Source organism: Rattus norvegicus, chromosome 1 (assembly GCF_021556685.1).
Source record: "Rattus norvegicus strain SHRSP/BbbUtx chromosome 1, alternate assembly SHRSP_T2T, whole genome shotgun sequence".
In the NCBI taxonomy this organism is placed as follows: domain Eukaryota; kingdom Metazoa; phylum Chordata; class Mammalia; order Rodentia; family Muridae; genus Rattus; species Rattus norvegicus.
In genome coordinates, this window is record NC_141534.1 from 176,726,504 (window position 1) to 176,754,410 (window position 27,907).

Genomic DNA, 27,907 nt, shown 5'->3' on the forward strand with positions numbered 1-27,907 from the left:
AAGCATGCTGCTTGCAGTCTTCTTTATGTTTAAGTAGTAAAGATACATACAAAATAAAGGTGAAAAATTCAAAGTATGTATCCTTAAAAGGTAAGTTTCTATCATGAGCAAAGTGCATTTCTTTAGAATGCCATATAATGACACAACTATACAATAAGGTTAATTTAGCCCTTTCCCTTCCCAAGCCTCTCTCATTTGTTATCCAAATAAACATTTCCTTTTCTAGAAGCAATTCTCCACACACTGCCGATTGGCTCAACATAAAAGATTGTTCTTGTACACGAAGGTCTGACTACTCATCCCTTGACACTGTGAGTTCAATGCCTTTTCCATTGCTTCATAGACTACAAAGCCATGTTCGAGGAGACTCACCAATCTGTTCAAAGACGTTAAGAGGAGCTGAAGCAGTCGCAGCAGTTGAGAAGCTGAAACACACAGCCTTGCATTTGGAGGCCCTAAGCAGAAATGCTGACACACTTAGGCCGTGTCCTGGTTCCTCAGCTTCAGAGACTCAGACAAGCACACGGAGAACAATCCCACTTTATTAATACATCAGTGTCACAGATGTGCCCAGTACAGCCAGAGTCCTGAGCAGATAAAGTGCTACTGCAGGGACCTGGCAACAGGAGGAGGGAGCCAGTTCATCTCCTCCAAGTCCCCAGCCTGAACGGTATTTCTACTACACAAAAGTAAGGGCAGCTAGTAATCCAGTCTATAGATACTCTGAGCTAAGAACAGAAAACCATACTAGTGGGCTGTGTGCAGAGCAAGAAAAAAGGGAAGTCAGAAGGTATCCATCCCTTCCTCAAATGGAACATAGAGATACCAAACAATTGTCTTCAACTTCCTGGATGTGGTGTCTATTAAGGAATGAGCCAGGTCTGCTACTCCTTCCCAGGGACTCAGAACCATGATGTAGACACTTTCTTACACCTAAGAAAAAGTACCATTTTCTAACTATGAAAAACTTACTGACCTTACTTCGCCAGCCCCCCAAAAGCAAGAGTAATAAACTTGGCAGCATTTAAGAAGCATCAGTGACCAGGCAGAGGCAGGTGGATTTCTGTGAGTTCAAAGCTAGCCTCATCTACATACTGAGTTTCAGGCCAGCCTAGCCTACATAATAAGATCCTGTCTCAAAAACAAAACAAAAAAGCACTAATAAACCCAAGACTTCCTATAATTATCTCTATTATGGTATCTCTATTATGCCTAGGCATTAAAATAATTCGGTTAGAAAACTCAGATGTTGTGAATGAACTGAGTGAACTATGACACGGAGTCCAGTTCACCCGTTGTTTCTATTCCTAGAAAACAACTGACTGATGATTTCCAGAGACAAGAAGGAAGAGTAAAGGCCATCTGTTCACGCTGGTGCCATACAGTGCTGAGCTGCAAAGGGCCAAATCAGTGCCTCTTTCAAGAACCTGAGAATTCCTGACCTTACTGGCCCTCAGGAAATCCAGAGACACTAGAAGGAGCCAGTAGTTTGCTTCCTTTGCAACCAAGAGTCCAGGCTTGAGGTAGAGCTCTCAAGTAGGGAAATGAGGGTGACATCTCCAGTCTGTCCTAAGAGAAGAGCTGGCGGATGTGATGCTGTAATGATCGAAAGTGCAGGGGCCTCAGGGAAGGAGCGTGTTCCTCCCACATAAGGGGGCTCTCATGGCCAGGCTGAAGGTTGGGACACTAGGAAAGACAAGATTCGAAGTTCTCAAACTGCTCTGAGCCAAGGGTAATCTTGAAGGATTACTTATACTTAGCTATTTTTCTGACTTAGTCAAATATTTCTATAACCGAAATGAAGAGAAGATTCCATTGCAGGCACCTCTGTGTCTGAGATGACACAATAGCAAAAAAAAAAAAAAAAGCAGTTATAAAGGTTATTCTCATTTGTTTATTTTTATCTTTGTCTCTTAAGACTATCCCTGACTGACCTGGAACTGAATATGTAGACCAAGCTGGTCTCATACGCATATCTGCCCACCTCTCTCTGCCTCTGTCTTCTGGGTGCTGGTATTAAAGGCACATGCCACAGCCAGCTGTTACTGGCTCTTAATGCTGTCAGCTAGCTTTCTTCTTTCCTTGTACTGAGGGCTTGCCCATCCTCACTTCCCTGCCCGGAGGTTTCACTCCCCATTTCAATCCCAGGAAAGTCTCCCAGGTCAGCTTTCCCACCCAGAGGACTATCACCTCCTCCTATTCTGGCCTACTTTGGTTTTTAATTTTTCCTTTCCCTGTCTCTACTTCCAGCTACTTGAATCTTTGTGACATGTAACAAGACAGACAGAAATTCTGACTGGTTCTTAGGGGTAATCAACATCCCATAGTGACAATTACATTATCAATGGTATCTCAGGAACTAATAATATCCCTTCCTATCTGTGTTTTCTTTCTTCTCTTGTTCACTGTGAGAGACTATCTCATCTTCATAGCCTGTTTTTGTCACTTCTCACTTTTCTCCTGTGCTGTGTGTCCATGTGTGTCTGAGTAAGCGTAGGAATTTGTATGAGAGCATGGAGCTGTGCACCTATGCATGCTCACAGAGGTCAGAGGAACACGTGGGTGTCCTCTATTCCTCTCCCATACTTGGTTCTTTTGAGGCAAGAACTCTGGAGACACCCCCTCCTTTTTCTCCCCTCCCCTACCCTCTTTTGGTTAGTGGTAGCTAGACAGTTCCATTGGCTATCCTGTTGGTTCTAGGGTCTCAGGTGTGTGTGTGTGACTATGCCTAGCTTTTGTTTGGGTGCTGGGATCCAAATGGCAGTCTCCATGTTTACGCAGCAAGCACTCTTAATCAGCAGCCATCTCTCATCTCTAGTGCTGTGAGTGAACCCAGGACCGTGTGCACATTAGACAAGCACTCCACCACTAAGCCGCCGCCAATACCCCTCCTTTTTTGCATTTTAACCTTCCTGCCTTCCTCTTAAGACTGGGAAACAAATGAAGCAGCATAAGAGCCTTGGTTTGGAATCAGGCCCAGATTCTGGCTGTCTTCTACCACTGACAATACGTGAATTTAGACAATTCATTTGCCTGTCTTTGTGTTTAAATTAAATGTCTGGACCAGATGATCTCTCTGAAACATCTTTCAAATCAGCTCACCCTGGAAAAATCAATTACTTCAAAAGAGACTCTAACATCAAGATATGTTTTTACACCTCTTTGAAACAGCTGAAAGGAAGCTCCTATTTACTATATACTTTAATATTTTAAAAAAGCAAGTGTTTTCTGTGGAGAAATAGAACATGGCAGCCCCTACACTGGATTAATAAAAAGCAAATTCTTGGAAGAAGCAGAGGAATAGGCCACAAATAAGACCTGGCAGTGTCAAAAAAAGTCTATAAATTAAATATTCAAAGAAGTAAAAAAACAATGTCTGTTTAACCATTAAGCCATTAACCAGACAAGATCTCTAAGCACAGACTATAGTCTAGAAAGGTCTGAGTGGGAAGAAGCCCCTGCAGGATGTACTGGAGGGAAGGACTTGGTCCATAGCAAGTTGCTACTGTATTTGGTTCGAACCCAGTTGTCTCATCTGTCAACCTGGTGTGAGTGCACGTGCACACATGCTTCAGGCTGCAGTTATGCTTCTGAGGTGCTGAAACGAGAAAGAAACAAATAATTGATAATAAATTCAAAGGAGTTAATCTGAAGGCCAATTAACTTGGGTTTAAAAATGTCTCTTGTATACCTATAATCCTAGCACTTGGCTGAGGCAGGAAGCTCATGAATTTAAAGCTAGACCAGGCGACATACTAAAACCTTATCTCAATGCCCTGTTCCCAACTCATACCCCATTCCATGCCTGGGCTACATACCGACACTTTGTTACACACCAGCACCAGCACCAGCACCAGCACCAGCACCAGCACCAGCACCAGCACCAGCACCCCCACCACCACCACCACCCCCACCACCGCCACCCCCACCCCCACCCCCACCACCACCACCACCTCCACCACCACCGCCACCCCCACCACCACCACCCCCCCCACCCCCCCCACCACCCCCCCCCCACCACCACCACCCACCACCACCACCACCTTAAAAGGCTGTTAGTTTCTTCTACCACTCTGTGTGCCATCCATATTTACATAGCATGTAGGCTACAGAGTTCTGTGGGACAGTAAACTCTGGTCTGGAGAAGGGCTGACTTCTGCTGTGACTGAAAGCTAAAGGTGGGCTATAAGCCTATACACCGTCTGAGAAAACCCCAACTCATGCACTCACTTGTCATCATTCACAGAAACTGTCTCCACAAAAGGAATTTCTTCTTTGTCTGTCTTCCCCACCATCAGCCGGTGCTTGTCCAAGTTTATGATACACTAAAACAAAGAAGGATCACTGGTCACTTGTCCCTGTCTCTGAGAGGAAATATCAAAGGAAAAGTAGAGTCAGCCCTACCTTCAGGGATCGAAGAGTCTGGAGACCAAGTGACAAGCTTTTTTCATTGTCATCTAACAAAAACAGTAAAAGTCAGACATCAGCCTAAACACCATTAGATTCACTTGTCCCATCCATCCATCCACCCACCCAACAGACCAGCCAGCTAAGTACCCAGTAAACATCGGTGAACTTCGCTGAGTACCTTCTCAGATCACTATAGCTCACTGAGTACTTTCTCAGGTCACTATAGCTCACTGAGTACTTTCTCAGGTCATTATAGCTTACTGAGTACTTTCTCAGATCATTATAGCTTACTGAGTACTTTCTCAGGTCACTATAGCTTACTGAGTACTTTCTCAGGTCATTATAGCTTACTGAGTACTTTCTCAGGTCACTATAGCTTACTGAGTACTTTCTCAGATCATTATAGCTTACTGAGTACTTTCTCAGGTCACAATAGCTTACTGAGTACTTTCTCAGGTCACTATAGCTTACTGAGTACTTTCTCAGGTCATTATAGCTTATTGAGTACTTTCTCAGGTCATTATAGCTTACTGAGTACTTTCTCAGGTCATTATAGCTTATTGAGTACTTTCTCAGGTCATTATAGCTTACTGAGTACTTTCTCAGGTCACTATAGCTTACTGAGTACTTTCTCAGGTCATTATAGCTTACTGAGTACTTTCTCAGGTCATTATAGCTCACTGAGTACTTTCTCAGGTCATTATAGCTCACTGAGTACTTTCTCAGGTCATTATAGCTTACTGAGTACGTTCTCAGGTCATTATAGCTCACTGAGTACTTTCTCAGGTCACTATAGCTCACTGAGTACTTTCTCAGGTCATTATAGCTTACTGAGTACTTTCTCAGGTCACTATAGCTTACTGAGTACTTTCTCAGGTCATTATAGCTTACTGAGTACTTTCTCAGGTCACTATAGCTTACTGAGTACTTTCTCAGATCATTATAGCTTACTGAGTACTTTCTCAGGTCACAATAGCTTACTGAGTACTTTCTCAGGTCACTATAGCTTACTGAGTACTTTCTCGGGTCACTATAGCTTACTGAGTACTTTCTCGGGTCACTATAGCTTACTGAGTACTTTCTCGGGTCACTATAGCTCACTGAGTACTTTCTCGGGTCACTATAGCTCACTGAGTACTTTCTCGGGTCACTATAGCTCACTGAGTACTTTCTCGGGTCACTATAGCTTACTGAGTACTTTCTCAGGTCACTATAGCTTACTGAGTACTTTCTCAGGTCATTATAGCTTACTGAGTACTTTCTCAGGTCATTATAGCTTATTGAGTACTTTCTCAGGTCATTATAGCTTACTGAGTACTTTCTCAGGTCATTATAGCTTACTGAGTACTTTCTCAGGTCATTATAGCTTACTGAGTACTTTCTCAGGTCATTATAGCTCACTGAGTACTTTCTCAGGTCATTATAGCTCACTGAGTACTTTCTCAGGTCACTATAGCTCACTGAGTACTTTCTCAGGTCACTATAGCTCACTGAGTACTTTCTCAGGTCATTATAGCTTACTGAGTACTTTCTCAGGTCATTATAGCTCACTGAGTACTTTCTCAGGTCATTATAGCTCACTGAGTACTTTCTCAGGTCACTATAGCTCACTGAGTACTTTCTCAGGTCATTATAGCTTACTGAGTACTTTCTCAGGTCATTATAGCTTACTGAGTACTTTCTCAGGTCATTATAGCTTAAAAAGTAAGAGCCAAAATCCAAACCAAAGTCTGCTGTAGAGGAGAGGCCTCAGTGAAATATAGGCAGGTACTTAGTCTAACACAGAACATTCAAGCATAGAGGAGAGTTGGCACACAGGCACTTGTGGCAGAGGAGTAAGAGGATCTTGTCACCAGTAACAAGTTCAAGAAAGGTGCCTTTTGGGACAGTTTAACTTATACATAAAAAAAAAAAATCCGTCTTTAGGCAGGTAGATGGCTCAGTGGGCAAAGTGCTTGCTGTCAAATCTGATGACCTGAGTTCAGTCATTGGAATCTGCATAATGGAGGGAAAGACCTAACCTCTGACACTTCATAAAAGTGTCATGTCATATGAGCACACCCTCCCCAAACAAGTCAATAAGTAAATGTAGAAAAAGTCTGTCCTGCTGCTTATTGCATAAGGGATTTCTCTTAGCTATAAAGAAGAATGCAGCTATGTCATTTGTAGGGAAGCAGGTGCAACTGGAGATGATCATAGTAATTAAATCAGTTTCAGAAAGACAGACACTTCATCTTTTCTCTATTTGTATGTCTTTTTTTTTAAGATTTATTTACTTTATTTACAGATGGTTGTGAGCCACCATGTGGTTGCTGGGAATCAAACTCAGGACCTATGAACGAACAGTCAGTTCTCTTAACCACTGAGCCATCTCTCCAGCCCCCTGTATGTCTTCTTTCATAAGGGCACATACAATCATACACAGATTACATAAAGTAGTAGTGAGGTGACAATGGGAGGGTGACAGTGGGAGCTAACTGAACAGCGAAGAGTGAGAGAGTGCATTTACATACATGTATGAAAATAGCCTTCTGCGATCAGGTATACTTATTATTAAACATTTTAATTTCACGTGTTTATTTGTGGGAGGCAGACCTGTGCCACGGAACACGTGGAGATTAGAGGACAGTTTGCAAAAGTCAGTTTTCCCTTCCACTGTGTAGGTTCTGGGGATCAAACTCAGGCTGTCAGGCCACCTATCTCAATCCACTGAGTGATTCCACCGCTCCATTCTACTTTCAAAGATTGATTTATTTAATATTTATGTGTGTGTGCCTAAGTATGTATGTACACCACACGTGTACAGGAGCCTGAGGAGGTCAGAAGAAGGTGTTAGATCCTTTGGAACTAGAGTCACAGGTGGCTGGGAGCCATCCTATCTAGATGCTGGGAACCTAATCTGAGTCTTCTGAAAGAGCAGAAAATACTCTAAACCACTGAGCCGTCTCTCTAGCCCCCAGTCAGTAAGTAAGTAAGTAAGAAATAAATAAATAAATAGATAGATAAATAAATGTATTTTATGGTACATGCCTTTGATTTCAGCACTCAGGAGGAGGGATAGGAGAATCTCTGTGAGTTCAAGGACAGCCTGGTCTGTATAGTGAGATCCAGAACAGACAGGACTATAGAGAGAGACCCTGTCTCAAAACAGTAACAAATGTGCTGGGTACGGGCACTGCCTTTAATCCCAGCACTTGGAAGGGTAAAATTATCACAAAGGTGTAGAGTATAAGGAAATGGGAATCTTGGATTTTGTAGAAGTCAGTATTATAGGGGTGAGACCTCAGGAGGGTTTATGTTAGACCCATAGGTCTAGCCCCCAACTTAACTCACCAACCACAGCTGCTGGGCAATCCAGGCGGAGAGAGCCCACTGTAATCAGTAGGTGCTCAATCTGGCCTACTACTTTGAGATGCCGGGGTAGAGAAAGCTTTTCTCCTTCGTGCTTATGGGATTTGACATGGTCCCTTAGTCTGAAAAAGAGAGAAAGCTGTCATAAACCCACTGGCAAGTTTTCTGTCTCAGAATCGGACCCTCTAGGGATTTCCTGGGCTAGCCAGCCTATACTTGCTTTAGCCCTTTCTTCCTAAACATGCCTTGGGAAAACAAAAGAAAACATGAGATTTGTTTCCTGTTTTTAAGAAGCTTAAATCACTACCTGCATTTGTGCAGAGAGGAGTTGACACATTTAGAGAATTTTGTTCTGCATTGGAATATCCCTATGTGTGTGAGATAGTTTAATTAATGCGTCTTTTTACCCATCTGTGGATAACAGATATCAGAGGGCAAATTAATCCTAACTTAGAAATGGCTTTGTTCAAGGTCTATTTTTCTCCTTTCTATTTCAATGGATTGTCATAAAATTGTCTTAGTCTTTAAGGTTAATGGAGACAGGCACTTGTTTGGTAAGAATATTGTTACTGGTAGCAGCAAAGAATATTGTGGAGAAAGTCCTCCCTAATTTGCCTTGCCTTTGCTGGGATGGAAAGAAAGGAACAGCACCAAGGCTTCACACAATTACATAAGCTGATTGGAATAGCTAGCACCCAAGCTATTATGGGCTGGAGGATAAATACTTAATTATAGACTTTCTGTGCCAATACTGCTCTCCTCCATCTCCTCTCTTGGTGTTAAGGCCCATCCAAAAGAAAGCTAATTGCAGTCTTACAGATGGTTATTAATTCCTCCGGAATCATGGCAGTCTGCTGCCTAATTATGCACCAGGACATCGTTAGTCTTTCTGAAATCATCATATTGTACATACCTCATCTCTTCACTACATTAAAAAAAAAACAAAGACAAAAACCTTAAGATTCTTTCCACTTGAGTCCTGGAATCTACCCCAATCCTAAACAGTAATGTACAAAATAATTCACAGAATAAACTTGAGAGAGTCACAACAGTGGGTGGGGAGTGAGAATTAGGCAGATATAGAAGAATTGGATCATGTAATGCAGCCATTAAGTACTGAAATGAAGCCCTGGGTAAGCCCAGTTGAGAATATGCATGTTTTAGATGAAGTTCTATGTTGTTGTAAAATTATAAAAAAAATAACACTATCTTTTAGCTCCACTAGGTCCTGCACCATGGCGGCCCATTGTCTCTAGCCGCCACACACTCCCTTAAACTTAAAGTGCTACATGAAAGAACACACAACACAATAGCCTCTGATACAATTGATAAGAACCTACAAAGCCCTATACACTTCCATCCCTTAAGAATATTCATAACAATCTGTAAAGGTACAGAGTAGAATCTTAATATCCGCCTCCATGTTCTCTCGGCGGCTTCCTCTCCAGTCTCCTTCCTTTCCAGTCTCCTCCTCTACCCTCAAACTTTTCTCCCGCTCATCCTTCCTTCTCGTCCAGTGACAGGCCTTGTTCTATCTTGTACCTGCCTTCAGCTGTATGACATCACCCTACAGTTCTAAATAGGCCACTTGGTCTGTCTAAATAATTACAGAGATTTGGTCTAAGGAATAATTTGTTGTCTCAGCAGTGGTCCTCAATCTGTGGCTAATGACCCCTTTAAGGGGTTGAATGACCCTTTCACATGGATTGCCTAAGACCACTGGAATTTATATTACAGATATTTACATTATAATTCATAACAGTAACAAAATTACAACTATGAAGTGGTAACAAGAATAATTTTATGGTCGGGTCACCACAACATGGGGAAGTGTGTATTAAAGGGTCACAGCATTAGGAAAGTTGAGAATCACTAGTCTACAGAAAACTATGGGGAATAATATTAGGTTGATTCTAGGCAAGATACCTTAGGGAACATCTGGTACTTTGGAAGAAAGAGGAAGAAGGAGGAAGGAGGAGCAGGGAAGGTTGAGTGGAATGGCAGCAAGGTACAAATGGCTTTCTCAGTCCAGAAGGACTTCTCTCTTCTAGTTAGAGAAAGCCATGCTGGCTTCTACACATCTGGGGTAACAACAGGACAACTTGCTGTCTAGAGAATCAAGTCAGGGTATATATTGAGCAAGAGTCTTGCACTCTCTCACTCCATACTCTAAAGCCTGCTCAGAATTTAGAAAGTGGAAATTAACAGAAGGCCCAAGGTTCCCTGCATTTCTTCCATTGTCTGACAAATTGCAACACTCTCCTCTATTAATGGGAACTGGTTCTGGACTAGAGAAAAACTTGGCGTGTTTCTCTTGCTTCTGTGGATACATACAAGCATTATAACCTTAAACCAGATTCAAGCAAGAAAAATAATTACATCTGACTTCCACCCAGCACAAATGACTACTTACCCCAATCTGTCCACACAGGCCGAGGAGATGAGATTATGTTGGCAGCCAGTGTCAACCAAAGCTTTCACATCCCTCCCAGCACACTGTGGGAAGGAAACATACTCTTTAATAGGCTCTAGAGAAGCAAAAGAGGAGTGAGACAGAGAGCAGTCGGCAGATGTCAAATGACACACAGTTTGAGAGCAGCCTTCCAACTGGTTGGTTTGTGCTGTCCCCTTTCCCCACTGCTAAATCTGTCTTTGACTGACTCTTTCTCCTGCTAACTAAATGTAAGGCTGACAGAATACCCATAAAGGACTTGGGGAGTTTAACTCTATATACTAAACATCATATATACAATCTTTAAAAAAATCATTCTGGAGCAAATTCAGGGTCTTGAGCATGCTAGATGAGATTTATTGGTTTGTTTGTTGTTTGTTTTTGTTTTTGTTTTTGTTTTTACCACTGAACTACATGCCAGCTCTTTAAAAAGATCCTATACATCCTTTGTAAACCTGATAAAAAGCTTTGATATTTCTTCCCATTCAAATGTGCACACATAAAATAGTGTATGCATTTCTAGTATATAGAACTTTAAAACACACTTATTAATTCCATGTTAACAAATACCATAAAGTTTTGAGGAGAGGGCCAACTATTGAGATCACAAAGGGCCCTCAAATCCTACTTTTAAGAAAACTCTAGAAAAAAGATGTCCTCTTACCTGGCAAGACACTAAAATCATGTCATCATCGTCACACTTCTTTAGCCCTTCAGACTTAGTCTGACTGAATTTGTTGGTCTTGGAGGCCCAAGGGACACGGCTGCTCCGGAGCTTAGACAGGTTGGTTTCCATGAGGCGCCTCTGCAGAATGTTATGAGGTTGCTTGAGGGATAGAAAGCAGAGGTTTCTTACTGCCAGAGCACTCCCTGCTCTCCCAGTACCTGACTCCTGGCTCCACAGACATAATGAAGGAACTTCACATAACAGCTCCAACCTTGCTTCTTATTCTTCCGTCAGGTGAGGTGGGCATTGGTATTGTCAGGGCAGGTACTATAAACCAACATATAACAGCCGACTCCAGAGCAAGCTGCTTCATTTTTGTCAACTTGACACAGCCTAGGTCATCTGAGAAAATGTCCCCATCAGGTTGGCAAGCCTCTGGTACATTTTCTTGATTGACAATTGATATGGAAGGGCTCATCCCACTTCCGGTAGTGCTGTCCCTGGGAAAGTGATCCTGGGGTGTTTAAGAAAGCAGGCTAAGCAAGTCATGAGGAGTAAGCCATTAAGCAGAGCTCACCATGGCCTGTGCTTCAGTTCCTGCCTCTAGGTTTCTGTCCTAACTTTCCTCAGTGATGATTTGGGATCTGTAGGCTAAAATAGATTCAAGTTTTTTTGGCCCATGGTGTTTTATCATACCAATAGAAACCAAAGACAGCAGTTTGGTACCAGAGAGAGGGCTATTACAGTAACAGGTGTGCCCATGTTGTATTTTTGGAGGAATGTGGAAGAATTTGGAACTTTGGACTAAAAAGTGACCATGAAAGAATATGGAGACTCTGGTGTATTTTAAGAGGCCATACAAGAATAGTTTGGGAGATAGACATGTCAGAGCAATATGGACTGTAGATGTAGTATAAGAGGTTTCAGAGGGGAACATTATTTGGAGTTGGGCTAGATGCTGTTTTGTGTGTTTTGTACTTTGGCAAAGAATGTGGCTGCTTTCTGCCCTTGTCCTAAACATTTTTCTAAGGCTAAATTGCAAAGTTGTAGACAAATTTCTTTGGCAGAGGAAATTCCAAGACAGCCTAATACTGATTCTTTCAAATGGTTATTAGTAGTCATTTTTATGTGGATCTTCAATAAAAGGACCAAGTGAGGCAGAAAAATATAAAATGTGCAGCCACAAATATAAAAGAACACAAGGAAACTTAATGTTGCAGCCAGGGCTTGTGTTGAAAGAAATAAGGAATGAAGGAAAGTCTATATTGGAAAAGGGAAGGGTGTCCTCAGGGTAAGGCCACACCCAACTAAGCTCCCACCTTGTGAAAGGAAAAAGCCTAAGGGATTTTCTGCCTCTAGAAAAGAACATCAAAAGCTTCTGCAAATGTTATTCAAGGAAGCTGACTCCAACCTGAGAGCAGAACTCAACAGTGTTGTTCACATTGTTGTCAGCTTTAAAGGAGCCATGGATTCTTCCTCTGGTTTCAGAAAGCCTCTGAGGCCAGGCATGTGTCAGGGGAGTCCCTGCACGGAGGTCCCAAGAGACCATGGAGTGAGATGAAGCTGGATTGTGTTTGAGACTTAAGATGTTGGTGACACTAGAACTGAGAAATGTCTGCCAATGAGACCAGCTCTGAGGGACCAGAACCAGTCTGAGAGAAAGATTTATCTCTTTTTGCAGGCAGCAAAGCTGGAGGAGCAAAACCATCTAAGCCCTTGACAACAGGCATGGAATTATAGGATTTAGAGTTTGCCCTGCTGTAAGAAGCATGTGATTTGCCTTTTGATTTTGGAGGGTTTAAAGTTAAGAGACTGGCTTGAGTCTCAGAAGAGACTGAAAGAGGTAGAGTTGGGGTCAATCTCAGGCCAGTGGGAAAATTCCACCACAAACCTCCGAGCACAAAGACCCCTCCCTTCCAGGGAGGGTAAGGCTAGTTTAGTTCCTGGAGCAACTGCCAGCCAAACGGTCAGACAAAGCCACTGTGACTCCCAAATAACCCCACCTTGACTCCCAACCATCCATCCTGGAAAGTCCAGAATGGCCCACTGACCACAAGCCAGCTTGAAGGTCACTTTGCCCCACCGATAGTACCTGCCTAGTTACAATTGTTTGAATTCTGCCCCAATTGTTTGCAAGGTATAAAACCCGCTGTTAGAGTATGCTCAGGGTCATCTCCCCTTGTAGTAGGAGGACCCGACATGTTGGAATTAAACTCCTTTTGCTTTTGCATCGATCACCACCTCTGGAGTCTCATTCAAGAGGTCCTGGAAGAGGTTCAATTCAGACCTCACAAGACTTTGCACTTTAAAAAGTGTTGGACTGGTGAAACAAAGAGTATGGAGACTTTTGAAATTGGACTAAATGTATTTTGCATTATGATATGGGTCTGAGAATATAAGGGGCGAAGAATGGAATGTGGCGGTTTACATGAGATGTCTCCATATTCTTGGGCATTTGAATACTTGGTCCCTAGTTGCTAGTGCCATTTTGGGAGGCTTAGGAGGTGTAAGAATGGCCCCCATAGGCTTATATATTTGAATGGTTAGTCACCAAGGAGGGGAACTCTTTGATAGGACTAGAAGGTGTGGTCTCCTTGGAGGAAGTGTATCACTGTGGGGTAGGCTTTGAGGTTTAAAAAAGCCCACACCCCCCCATACACACACACTCACATCCCACTCCTTATACCACCACAGCCTCTTGCCAATCAGGATGTAACTTTCACCATTTGTGTTAGCATGCTCCCCACCATGATGATACTGTAATAAAGCTATGAAACTGTTTGAGCAAGCTCCCAATTAAATGTTTTCATTTATAAGAGTTGTTTTAGTTGTGGTATTTCTTCACAGCTATAGAACAGTGACTAAGACAGGAGATATGGTCTTGTAGAAGGAAGTCTGTTACTGGAGCAGACTTTGAGGTTTTCAAAGCCCTGTGATATCCCCGCTGTGCCCTCTCTGCTACATGCTTGTAGTTCAAGATATGAGCCCCTTCACTTCCAGCTCCAATCACCATGCCTGTCTGTTAGTGGACTCATATCCCTCTGGAACCCTAAGCCTAAATAAACCTTCCTTCAATAAATTGCCTTGGTCATAATGTTTTATTTTTTTCCCTTTTTTTATTGGATTTTTTTTAAAATTTACATTTCTTTTTTTTTTTTTTTTGTTTTGTTTTTTTTTTTTGTTTTTCTCGGAGCTGGGGACCGAACCCAGGGCCTTGCGCTTCCTAGGCAAGCGCTCTACCACTGAGCTAAATCCCCAACCCCTAAAATTTACATTTCAAATGGTATTCCCTTTTCCAGTTTTCCCGGACATAAGCCCCCTATCCCATCCCCCATCCCCTTCTTTTATAAGGGTGTTCCTCTCCCCAACCACCCCCCTCCTCACGTCCCTGTCCTGACATTCCCCTACACTGGGGGGCGTCTAGCCTTGGCAGGACCAAGGGCTTCTCCTTTCACTGGTGCCCAACAAGGCCATCCTCTGCTACCTATGCAGTTGGAATCCAGGGTCAGTCCATGAATAGTCTTTGGGTAGTGGCTTAGTCCCTGGGAGCTCTGGTTGGTTGTCATTGTTGTTCATATGGGGTCTCAAGCCCCTTCAGCTCTTTCAGTCCTTTCTCTGAGTCCTTCAACGGGGGTCCTATTCTCAGTTCAGTGGTTTGCTGCTAGCATTTACCTCTGTATTTGACGTGTTCTGGCTGTGCCTCACAGGAGACAGCTATATCAGGCTCCTATCAGCATGCATAGTGTTTTATCACAGTAATAGAGAAGTAACTAATACACAGATATAAGACCAACTGTGGCTTAGGAGAATCAAAGGACCCTGGTGATGTGGACTTCTTCTGCCTTCCTCCCTTTACAAGGGCAATTAGAGAGAAAGAAGCTTTATTCTAGTATAAGTGATCTCTATGTTTTCCTAGACAACTGTAAGTCAGTACCTTATAGAAAGGGCAGTTCATTGTCATGGGTGCTCAGAAGCTCTGCTTATTGCTATATTAAATGTCACCTCTTATAGTCTTATAGTGACCCCTATAGTCTTACTTTTCATACCTATCTTGCACATGCCTTGTGGTCCTTGATCTTCTGACAGTGGAGTTACCAACAGGGTTGATAGAATAGGAAGACAGTCATGGCTGAGTAAACCTCATAACATACACATTTTGGAACCAGGCAAAGCCCACAGGAATCATCCTCACTGATAGCCTCTAGACTTTAAAACACTGGTATCCCTTGGCCTACCTTGTTATTCATTTACCTACTTCCCTCCTCATCCTCTTTCTCCTCTTTACTCTCTTCCATTCCTCAACGTTCTCCTACAGCATTGAGGATTTAATCTTGGGTATGCTGGTATTTTCATACAGCCAAACACTCTGCCACTAAGCTATAGCCCCACTTTTTAAGGAACAAGAAAGTGAGGGTCTAAAACAGACACCGACCAAGAAGAAACCTAACAGACCAGACCCTATATACATTTACAAGCCTAATGTTAGGTAGGAAACAGAATGGCAGATGTACATTCAAGTTTGAGTTTCAGTAGAACTTAATAGAGTTTCTATATCATATATATTCATATTTAAGTCATTTGACCTGAGAAATTTTCTATACACATATATCTTATGCCCACTTTACAATAACATTTCAAAACTCTCAAAGGATAGCACTTAACCCCAAGATTCAACCAACAACATCCTTCCCCTGATTCAAAGGGTAAGATGTTACTCTTAGAAGTCCAGCGCCTAGGAGGTTCCTGGGGAAGGGGCTAGCAGAGGAAAAGTTTTTATTATAAGCTACCTTACCTATTTCAAAGAAAGAAGAGAGTCAGAGCTATGACTCACCAGTGAAGAGAAGAAATAGATTCCCAAAATACACTGATTCTTGGCAAAGCAGGTTATAAATCCGTATCCTTGGGGAGGAAGAGGAAGAAGCTCCAATGAAGGAAATGAGGAAATGTGTGAGCTGACCAGGATAGGCACTGGGAACTAACTTCCCTCTGGAAGAGCCAATGCTCATAACTGCTGTGCCACTTCTCCAGTTCCAATAAACACTTTAAGAAATATCTGCATCTTATAGTTGAGTGGGTCTGTGGATACAGAACCCACAAATAACAAAAGTTACTTGTACTGATAACTTAAGAAAGTTATGTTTGAGCTATCACATGTATAATGGTATCCATATCAAAAGCAGCTTTCTCAATTAGCCCCAAACCCAGGCGAAGCTTAGCAGACAGAGGTATTAGAACATCTACTATTGGGGGTGTGAGTAGAGATGGAAACAGAAACACTTAAAGCCTGCATATGACTCCCACTTGACCCAAACAATTGGGAAGAATGCTAAAAGCTTACTCTGTAATTTCTATTTTAAAGATTTATATATTTATTTTATGTATATGAGTGCACTGTCACTTGCTTCAGACACACCTCGGTAATTTAAAAGACTAACTGATCAATAGTTGGCTTTTCAGATGTGTATAACAGCTATTGGAGTGTTAGGTTCCACACTAAGGAAGAACTGAAGGATGTGGATTTAAAGACAGAGGGCAAAGCCTACTAGAGTGAAAGAAAGAGAAAATCTACCTCAACATATTACATCTCAGTGGGGAGAGGGGACTGAAAATAAAAGACAAAAAAGATATCACACCACTGTGAAATATCATGACAGCAATCCCAAAAGCTTCCAAAGAGAAAATTATGACAGAAATACAAAGGCTTAGGAACCAGAATGAAGATGAGTCCTCAGCAGTAAAAACAGACAATGGGGGCTGGGGATTTAGCTCAGCGGTAGAGCGCTTACCTAGGAAGCGCAAGGCCCTGGGTTCAGTCCCCAGCTCTGAAAAAAAGAACCAAAAAAAAACAACAAAAAAAAAAAAACAAAAAACAAAAAAAAAAAAAAACAGACAATGGACTAATACCTCCAAAAGTCTAGCAGGAGTGCTGGAGAGATGGCTCAGTGGTTAAGGGTATTGGCTGCTCTTCCAGAAGACCTGGGTGTGATTCCTAAGTACCCACATGATGGCCCATGACCTTTTGTAACTCGAGATTCAGAGAATGTAATGCCAGCTTCTGGCCTCAGCGGGCACCAGGCACATGGCATAAAGACAGATATGTAGGTAAAATACTCATAACATAAAAATTTTAAAAGGGGGGCTGGGGATTTAGCTCAGTGGTAGAGCGCTTGCCTAGGAAGCGCAAGGCCCTGGGTTCGGTCCCCAGCTCCGAAAAAAAAAAGAACCAAAAAAAAAATTTTTTTTAAAGGATTCAATAGAAAAGAACAGCAAAGGAAATCCTGAAAGCAATGTTGGATTAAAAGTTTGCCTATTAAGATCAACAGCAACCAGACCAAAATGAAATGAGAAAATGGGATTCCAGGAAGAATGTCTTAAAGAGGAAAAAAAAAATGGATCAAGCATGGTGTCCTTCTCAGTCTGTATAATTTTACTCATACGTATATGATTTGGGGTTTACTACTCAGCACTGGATGACTGATTTGTGGAGGTTCTCTAATCCCAACCAACACTTGAGAGACGGAGGCAGGAAGATCAAGTGTTCAAGGCCAGCCTTAGCTACATAGTGAGTACAGGATGAGCCTGGGCAATCTGAGACTGTCTCAGAAACAAAGAGTCGCATGTCCTGTGCCAGAGTCAGTACCTCATACCTCGTCACACATCACTCTCTTTGCAACAGACAGAGTATTACAGAAAAGCACACCCACAAAAACGTAAAGACCAATGACCACGTGATGCTCAGCGAGAACTCACACATCTACAACGTAGCTCCTGCCCCTGAGCTCCAGGAACACTGAGCAAGAGGACGTGGAAAGAACGTAAAAACCAGAGGAACAGGAAATCTGCTGTGAGACTGCATCGTCTAGAAGTGTCAGAGAAGCTACAACCATGAAATCTCCACAGGACTGCGTAAACGAGACCTGGACAAGGACGCCACCAACAGACACGCTAACAAGGAAAGAGAGATCTCAGGGGCCAACCTTAGCCAAAGAACTACATATAGGCAGCTTAGGAAAGAGGTGAGAGAGAGAAAGTCTTCCCTGAGAAGAGCTCCTCCCTCCCCACTAATTGGTCATCCAATACCAAGTAGCAAACCCCAAGTCATGTACATATGAGTAACATACATTCTGATAGGGTTGTACTTTTTATTTTTATTTAAATTTTTATTTTTATTTTTTTAAAAAAGAAGACATGAGATTGAGAGAGAGAGGAAAAGGAAGAAAAGGGCCAAGCAATGGTGGTGCACACCTGTAATCCCAGAATTCCAGAGGCAGAGGCAGGCAGATCAATGTGAGTTTGAAGCCAGCCTGGTCTACAGAGCGAGTTCCAAAACAGCCAGGGTTATACACAGAGCAACCCTGTCTCGAAAACAATAAAAGGAAGAAAGGGAAGGGGAAATGATGCAATTATGTTTTAATCTATTTTTTTTAATGAACTTGTAATCGTTTGTAATTTTAAAGCAGTTTCTCATTGAAAGTTAAGTAAAGGAAAAACTCAAGGAATTAATTTTGGAAAAATACATAACAAAGAAAAATATCATAGTACATTTGTCTCAGCAGTGAACAATATGAACATGGTCATAATAGAACAGTAAATGCTGATTCGATCCAAAATAATCGTTCAACATGGTTATATAACAGGAGAGAGAATATGATGAGGAGGTGTGGTGGTTTGAATAGGTATGGCCCCCATGGACTGGTGTATTTGAATGCTTGCCCCATAGGGAGTGACACTATTAGGAGGTGTGGGCTTGCTGGAGTAGGTGTGGAGTTGTAGTATCTCCCCACAGCAATGGAAACCCTAGCTAAGACAGAAGGAATAAGAGAATGGAATTTTTTACCCATTCAAGAGTTATTCAACTGTAGTGCGTGTGTATACCCATGTACTGCAGCATGTGGATCCCAAGGATGGACCTCAGGTCATCAGACTCAGTTGCAAGTGCTTCCACCTGCTAATCCATCTTGCTGGTCCATCTTAATCCATTTTAGGAAGACTGATACATACTAGTAAAATCAATAAATCAGGAGTGGGCATGGCGATGCACACCAGCTAATCGGGAGGCTGAGCCAGAAGGATCACAAGTTCAAGATCAGCCTAGACAATATAGCGAGAGCTTTTCTGAAGAAAAAGGACATTTCTCTATCACCATTTATTTAGAAATATAGTGATCCCATATCATAGGAAAGAGTGCAGCCATAAGAAAGGCCAGCTTACAGAGGTTTTAGTGGAGTTCTAAAGGAGTAAGAAATTTGAAGGGGACACAGTCTACATTAACTCAGCAGATTAACAATTTCATTTCTCTTACACATGCCCCCATGGTCATAAGCAAGGTCCCCTAGATCCAGGCATTACATCCACATTCAAAAGAAGAGGGGAGAGAATGGGAACCATCCTAATGCCTTCTATCCCTTTTGTCAGGAAAGCTGTGTCTCTAGAAGTTCCATTAGCAGTTTCCCCCCTGTATCTTACTGGTGAAATCCAACAGCCAATCCTTATTTCAAGAGACCTTGGAAAATAATTTAGCTTAATCTCTATAGAAAGTCAAAAAGAAAAGGACTGAAAATGGAAAACCAATTAGATAACTAAAGTATCTACCAGAACATGCAAAAACTAAAGTATATATTTGTATGCATATATAACACACATACACACACGTGGTAATTGATTTATTTAATTTTTAAGTACATGTAGTTATGTGTGCATGTGTGAGTGCACGTCTGCTTCTTGTCTGCAACACAATGGGTCAAGTTCTTATTACTATGCCTTATCAACCACGATGGACTGCACTTTTATTCTATCTACAAATAAATCATTGTTTCCTAAACTTCCTTTTGGAACAGTAACAAGAAAAATAACCAACACACCTGCTTAACACCCTTTCCCTCACAGCTGTCCTACTCAGTGCATTAAATCTATTTTATTGAACTATTTGCAGTTATGTTTTTGGGTGGAGAGTGCCTATACAAGAGTGCAAATGCCCTCAGCGAACAGAGGGAGCATTGGATACCCTGGACCTCAAGTTACAGGTGGTTGCAACCACCAGGTATAGGTAGCCGCCAGTAACCTCAGGTCCACAGGAAGAGCAGTGTGTTTAAAAACCTGGAGCATCTCCCCAACCCATACTTGGTTCTATCATCTTGAGATTATTGTACAAACATATACAAATTTAACTTATTAACTACTAATGGATTTCTTCCACATTTGTCATCAGAGATGTTGCAAAAAACTCAACATTGTATTTTTTTCTTGAACATTTCTAACTAGCGTCTAAAGCCATCTTTCTGTTTGTCTTGTCTACCTCTGCTCCTTTTTAAAATGTCAGCATTCTTCAGTGCTCTATATTTGGCCTTTTTCTCACTTTACATATTTGCCATGGGCAATTTTATCTGCTTTCATTGCATAAATTGCTACCTTCATAAGGATTCCAGCTCAAGGACAGCTCAGTCTTGAGTTTCAGGCCCACAGACCCAATTGTGCTCCTCTACTTGGACACTCACTTCAGACTCACTCTGCCCTGCCCAGATTTCCCATAAAGTTTGTTTGTTCCCTCTCCCCCCTATTTTGGTGAATGACAATCTTTTTTCTCATATATTTCTGCTGCTACTGCTAACTGTAAGCATCCGTAATCCTAAAACATTACTTTCATGATCTCTTCCCCTCACAATTTCTCTTGCCAGCTGGAACAAACAAAAATTCTCTCAATTTAGCATTCAAGATCTACTAACTACCACTTATCCTCCTTCCCAACCTCATCTATTTAATTATCGCAGCATGAAGGCTTTCTACTTTTAGCAAATTACCACTTGTCGTATATTACCTTGAGCAAATCACTAATCTCACTAGGCCTTTCTTTCTTTAACAGTAACAAGGGAGGTTTGAGCTCCATGTTTGGTCAGGAACTTCTTCCTGACAACCTTAGCAAATGGCACTGCCATTTACTTGGCTTGGTTTGGTTTGATTAAGTTTTGAGATGGATCTCACTGTGTTGTCCAGTCTAGTCTTAAGTAGCTTGGAACTATAGGCAGTGTACCCAACTCATACACATTCTTTTTCTTTTAATTTCTATTTTATCTGTATGGGTATTATGCCTGCATGGATGTCTGTCTACCTCAGAAAGGCCAAAAGAGGGGAGGATTTGTATCCCCTGGAACTGGAGTTACAGAAGGTTGTGAGCCACCATGTGAGTGCTGGGAATTGAACCCTAGTCAGCTACAAGTGCTCTTTTTTTTTTTTATAAAGATTTACTTATTTATTTATTATCTATAAGTACACTGTCACTGTCTTCAGACACACCAGAAGAGGGCATAGATCTCATTACAGATAGTTATAAGCCACCATATGGTTGCTGGGATTTGAACTCAGGGCCTCTGGAAGTCAGTGCTCTTAACCGCTGAGCCATCTCTCCAGCCCACAAATGCTCTTTAGCACTGAGCATTCTGCATTCTCGACCCCTTTCCTATCCTCCCCTCCCTCCCACGTGCTGTTGCTCCTTCCTCTCAGCCACCTCTACAGTCAGCATCCCTTTCCTCACCTTTACTTCCTCTGATCTAACCAAGTTACCATCATTTTCTATCTATAGAGCAACAGCCTCCTAGTTTTATCTTCTGACTTTTATGCTTCAGTCCATCCTTTGTACAGTGACCACAATTAAGTTTGGCGTTTGTTTGTTTGTTTTTAAATGAGTGTCAGAGTCTGGGGATGTAATTTAGTGGTGGAGACTTACCTAGAATGTTCAAAGCTCTGGTTCAATGCTTATCACTGTGTCTCTGTTACTATCTCCTGTTACCACACTCCTGCTCATTCTGTGATAGCAACATGGGTCTTCTCTCAACTCTCTAATTCTAGGAAGCATCCTGATGGCCAGACCATGGTACCTACTATGTCTTTTGGGTTGTTTTCTTTTCTTTTTCTTCCTTCCTTCCTTCCTTCCTTCCTTCCTTCTTCCTTCCTTCCTCTCTCAGTCTCTCTCAGTCTCTCTCAGTCTCTCTCTCTCTCTCTCTCTCTCTCTCTCTGGTTTTCTCTGTATCCCTGGCAGTCCTAGAACTTACTGTGTAGAACAAGATGGCCTCAACCTCAGAGATACACCTACCTCCGCCTCTGAAGTGCTGGGATTAAAGCTACCACCACCTCTCAGCATACTGGCTGTATCTTTTGCCCAGAACATTCATTCTTTCCTGACATATTTTACCCCTCATTTCCCTCAATATTTCCATAAAGGTAATCTTTTAAAATAGTATTTTATTTACTGACAGTCGCATACAGGTATACAATGCATCTTGATCATATCCACCCCCAACTTCCATTCCTACTCTCCACATCCCATCCCAGGTACCCTTCTAGAGGCTATAGTTACACTGGCCTTTCAAAGCTCCTTCTAAGGCTACGAAGCTCTCCAGTCCTAGACCTATGGCACTATAGGTAGCTAATCTTAGGGCACCAGACTGAGCTTCTCTAATTGACAGAGATCTGTTCTCATCAGGTATTTAACAATCGGTTTCCCTCACTGTGTTTTACTATCACCCCCCCTGGCCCTAGTTCTAGCTAGTTTGGCTAAAGCTTTTTGGCTGTATGAAGACTCAAACATGGGAAGGAAAGAAATCTTTCTCTGCTATGAGGAAGGGAGGGCTATAGCCAGACGGGCCAGGAACAACATCATGCAAGAAACACAGCACATCATCACATGGCGTACTGCTCTCAAAGAGTAACGTCCTCAGTGCAACAAGAACCTTTACTAACCAAAACAAGAAAAATGACAACAGGCAAAACTCTAAGAATAAAGATGCTTTTGTCTAGCTCTGTTATTGCCAAAGTCAAATATAATATGGCTCATAAATTTGGTTTTATTTCTTAATACAAAACCCACAATGTACTGGAATGATAAAATAAGGGAGCCAGACGTAAACTCTACAATTCACTTCCACAGCAGATTTCATAGCAGCCAACCCCACACACAAAGGAACTGGGCAAAGGCACTACCCTGGGGCCAAGAGACTACGGCCATCTTTGATCGCCTTACAGATGCCATCTGCTAAACAGTGTTTGCTATTGAACCACAATCATTAGCATGATAATAAAAGACAGCATGGTAGAAGGTAGATGATTCAGAAAAGTCAGCAGCATAATTAAAGCCAGGGGTACTTACAGGAAGAAAAATAATCCACGTTGCTCACACCCCAGCATCAAGAGTGTGATTTGTCGCAGCTCCCTTTTCTGTCCCCTTTCTATTGGGTTGTTTGGTATAAACTACTTCAAGTAAAAAACTACTGTTAATTTTAAAACTACTGTTACTGAAATTTCAAATTTCACACCGTGGAAGAAAATGGAGTTGGCATGATCTGTCTTGTCCATGAAATGAGTTGATAAGATGTGTTTCTAAAGTCCTGAGATTATATTGAGGCTGCAACATCAGTTTCAAGAGCGCACCAAGCTCGCTGGTTCACCCACCCCTGTCGCTCTCCCCACCCTCCCTCAGTCAGCCTTGGTTTCTGGGATGTGTTCTGATTCCTCCTTCAGTAACTTGCACATTAAAGGTGTGAGAACAGTGAGAGAGGGAAATTAACTCTATGAAAATGGGGTACAGAAAGTGCGAACTATGGTTCAGGGTCTCAGAGTGAAGCACTGTGTGCCATACCCATGGCTGTACTCTGAAAGCATCCTCCTTATAGCCTCCAGCTGTGCTGTCAGCTCAACTGTGACAAAGGAGTCCGAAAAGAATTATCCTTACATAGTTCGAAGCAGTATGTGGAAGCTTAGGAAGAAGATGTTGTGGTAATTCCATTAAGGGAACTTCTTAGCCACTCAAACCAAACATCGGTGCCTTAGACCCAGCATTCTAAAAGTCCACATTTTGATTTTTCTAATAAAACCCCCACTTTATCGATTAGGATTACTTTGGTCTGAAGGTGAGAAGAATCTGACGGAATTTGCCAAATGAATCGTGACTGCTTTAAAGTGAAAGGAGGAAGAGAGAGAGCTATCTCTTTGGTAGGAATAAACTTTGATCACATCGCTCTCAGTGTCACATGACTAGATCAAGTAACAGGACTTAACCCAGGCTAAGGCAGAAAAACAGCTTTTAAAAACTGACCAAAGTAACTGGAGTAACTTTCCCTTCATAAGAATGTCTAATGGCAGGCAGGGAAAATCTTTGGTATTGATGAATTGTTAGAACTATTGATGGGGGAGGAGCAGCTCTTGCCTCTGTTGCCATCCTGGGCCAGAAATAGCAATTTCAGTGAACCAAGGCCAGCAACCATAATTAAGTATTTCAGAAGCTCAAAATATAAAAATACTAGAAAGATCACCCAGAGCATTTATTTCTACTGCAAAAGACATTTAATTGATGTTTCATAATTTTTTCCACAGATAATAAGGAAACTATAAATAAAAATATCAAACGTGGGAGCGATGGCACACATCTTATAATCTCAGCAGTCATGAGGCTGAGACAGGAGAATTAGGAATTAGAAGCCAACGTGATATGATTCAAGCCAGTCTAGGATATATATATATATATATATATATATATATATTCTCATTTAAAAAATTTTTTTCAAAATAACAGCAGCGACAATAACTCCAAATGAAGCTACAAAGCCACATATAAATTTGTGAGCAAAGGGAGAGAATTATATATAGGTCATATCCCTCAGCCATTCACCCTTATTCAATAGATGGAGGACAATATGGTTTTGGATTTCTGGCCCACGTCCTGAGCTTCTACTTAATACCAAGAATAATACTGCCAGAAATAAAAAGGCTGCAACAGCCCCAGCTCCAACTATGTGCGTGCATTAACTGGTCCGTGAGATGAAGCAGTCAGGGCTTCCTCCATCTTCCCCGTCTTTAGAGGGAAGACTAGAAGAGGGAGAGTTGAGAGTGGTGAAGAGATGTTTAGGTTCTGGAAAGATTTGAGCTTGACCCCTGTTCACCTGTCTCACCCACTCCCCAGCCCAGGGTAGAAAATCAAAAGTAGATTAAGACCAAAACTAAAGTAAATAGATTTGGGGCGGCGGGGAGGAGGGTGCAATAGAATCAACCAAAGTCGTAGAGATCAGCAACTGTCAAGAAACCTCGCTCTTCACTGTTTCTCAATCACCCACTAGTCACCTTAGTCTGGGACACAGAACTGGCCACGCAGCCTGTGAGGAGGCAGTGGGAGCCAGGACTTCGTTAAGAGGCTCGAGCTCCAGGAGCCAAATTAAAGATTCTGGATAAGCCAGAGGAAAGGAGATCTGAGGGCAATAGGGCAGGGTCTCTTTTTTTGCCTTGGACAGGGAGGAGAGTTGGGAGGGAGGAGACTGCGACAAGGGAGAACAAGCAAGGAAAGCTACTAGACTCCCGGGATGTGAGATAGGGAGGAGTTTTGCTGAGCACCGGCCAGGGAGCGGACAGCGACAGGCCTGGCGGGTGACTCAGTGAAAGTGGCAGCAAGGGCCTGGGCGTCAGTGGCGGCCCAGAAGCCCGTGGCGGGCGTGGCCGATGGTGGGGAGCTCACCGTGTCCTTGGACGAGCCCAGCTTTTTGAGGCCGTCCAGGGGCAGCAGATCGGCTGAGTCTTTGTGGATGAACTGCACCGCCTGCTTCATCCGGCGCTGCTGCCGCAGGGACGCCGCTTCCCGCATGTCTGTCTCCTTGCGGCCGCCCTCGGTGAGGAGCCCTGAGTAAAACATCGCTGAGACGTCCGCGGCCGGGCGGCCCGGTGTCCGTCCCTCCGGAGAGCCCTCAACCTCGAGCTCCTGGACACCTCCGGCGGGAGCCGGCTCCCGCGCCTTTTATAGCCGAGCGTGATGTCACGGGTAACAGCCAGTGCGCGCGGGAGAAGGCGTGGCCAGCGAAGCGCTCCGCCCCTCTGGCGCAAGGTTCAGGAACGGGGTGGGGTCTATCTAGGGTCAACTACTAACCTCCACTCCATCACCCAACCTGAGGAAAAAGCAAGCTAGGGGCACCCTGCGGAGGAGGACCGACTAACCCCGGGGGCGCTGAGGGTCTAGCGGAGCCGCTTGCCCAACAGTCCCCTCTCCCGCGTGGGTTGCCCTGCCCTGCATGCACTGCATGAAATGGGCTGTGCGGCCCTGTGCTCCAGCAACCTAGCCTCTTCCACCGTAGTCGGCGCCTTGGGGCTCTCGGCTCACCTGTCCATGCAGCGGCCGATCCCGGGATCACTGACAGCTGAGCCATGCTGGGCTTCTCAGAGTTGCACCTCTGGGCTCCGAAGTTGGGAGAGCTCCGGATTCCTCCAACTTCAGGTCGGTCCCCACCCACTGGACCACGTGACTTCGGAGGGGGCCAGGAGGATGCGCTGGAGCGGGGCCTTCCGGGGACCCCTCCTCCTCTTGGCACCCTCTGTCTGAAACCAGCACCAGAGGTTGGGGAGGCAGGTCTGGTCTAAAGTCTTGTCTGGGAGTACACTTGCTCTTAAGAACACCAAGAAAGCATCTGGAGTGTGTGTGTGTGTGTGTGTGTGTGTGTGTGTTGTTTGTTTATTTTCTTTGTGAACACTATCTTTTACACTGAAGGAAGGAGGTGTAATGCACCCTTTCGGGAAAATCGAAAGCCATTTTTCTTTGAGACTCATTCATACTTTCTAGCCATTCTAAAAGGAATGTTCTGCTCCTTCTGGTTTGGAGTCTGACATATGACTTAGTAGAAATCGCATTTCTACATGTGGGAATCACCACACTTTTCTTCACCTGAAAGAAGCAGGCAGGAATCAGAAAAGAGCTGCATCCTGAGAGCACCAATAATGACACTGAGCTTTTATATTTGTGAGCTGGATACTAGAAGGAACACTTACAATGCAGTGTCTCGGCGAAGGATAGCGCTGTGAGATGACATTCACCACCTCCCCTTTATTCAGGCAAATACACAAACCACCCAATCTGCCACCCAGTGTCTCTGGCCTTTTCCTTGTCATTGCTTACCGTGCTCTTAAAGTATTCTCCAAGTACCATCATCTCTCAGTCCTGCTAAAAGCACCCCAAAAGGTGCTCTTGACGGAAGGACCCACGCACCCTCTTCTGTGACTTCTTTCTGCCCTTCAGCATCTTGAGTTTCTCCCTATTGCCAAGTGGTTTGCCTTTGAGTGCCCTCTGAGTGGGATGCCCCTCTCACCTTCATCAGTGATCTATGCTTCTCTAGACCTCAGCTCAATCTTTGTTCCTTTCAGATGACGTCTCTGATGTAGTTGTGCTTCCTCCTGATTGCTTAGCATCAAACCCCCAATACCAAGAAGGCTATCAGTAAACACTCATACAGGCATGACAAAAAGGAAGGTCATGTCTCAGGAAAACAAGAGGCAGAGCTGCGGGATTTCTCTTCAGAACCTGTGCTGGCCTTCCCAGACCTGGAATAGCTGGCCTCTCAACTCAAGGACCTGCTCATTTCCCTCTGCCCTCCCTCCCATGCCTGCCCTAGTTTTTGGAGCACACGGACTGCTTGTAAGGAAACAAAGAAAGCTACTCACCTAGCTTCAAGGTTGTCCCAGGGCTGGGGGCTTTTCCACAGTCAGAGAACAGGCGGGGCTGCCCAGTCTGGCACACTTTCATTGTGGTTGCCCTGGTTCCTTTCTGTCCTATTGCCTGGGTCTCTGCCTGGTTGTTCACCTAGGGAACTGTGAAAGACGGCCCTGCCTTGTCTGTCTAGACCGGTGCCTCCGTTCTTGGCAGCATGTCGGAACAGCCCAGCACAGATGGCCCATGTGGCTCGGCTTGGGACATCTTTCCTCAAGAAAGAAGCCAGGCAGCTAGATGGTCTGGGAAGGAGTTGGAATTCTTGAGACAGCTCGACTCAGTCTTGCAGCCTGTTGTTAGTCGTTACTGAGGATGTTCTGACAGAAGAAAGGGGCTCTTGTCAGAGCTGGACTCCCCCTGGGAGCACCAGGAAGCAAAATCTGTCTGGTTAAACTGGAATTTACCCATATCAAGTGATGCTGAAAAAACCAGTGGGCCGTGGCTGGAGCTGGGAACCTTTGTGTGAATTCAGGGCTCATTGCTGTAGTGGGGTTTGTGTTCTGCAATTGAATCTGTGGCC

The 27,907-nt window shown here is 43.4% G+C and overlaps 1 protein-coding gene across 6 annotated transcripts; it reads right to left on the reverse strand.

Annotated features, from left to right (window-relative positions):
• Nucleotides 1–522: 522 nt before the first annotated feature.
• On the reverse strand, nt 523–27,720 carry Nrip3 (nuclear receptor interacting protein 3). 6 transcript variants are annotated; one of them, XM_087571081.1, is made up of 10 exons: nt 27,342–27,706; nt 26,800–26,935; nt 26,011–26,225; nt 25,375–25,535; nt 10,878–11,039; nt 10,175–10,257; nt 7,744–7,883; nt 4,405–4,457; nt 4,231–4,325; nt 523–3,598 (listed from the first exon to the last, which is right to left on the reverse strand). In XM_087571081.1, the coding sequence occupies exons 3-10, from the start codon at nt 26,054–26,056 to the stop codon at nt 3,583–3,585; spliced, it is 756 nt and encodes a 251-aa protein (XP_087427207.1). In that variant the 5' UTR covers nt 26,057–26,225; nt 26,800–26,935; nt 27,342–27,706; the 3' UTR covers nt 523–3,582.
• Nucleotides 27,721–27,907: the final 187 nt, after the last annotated feature.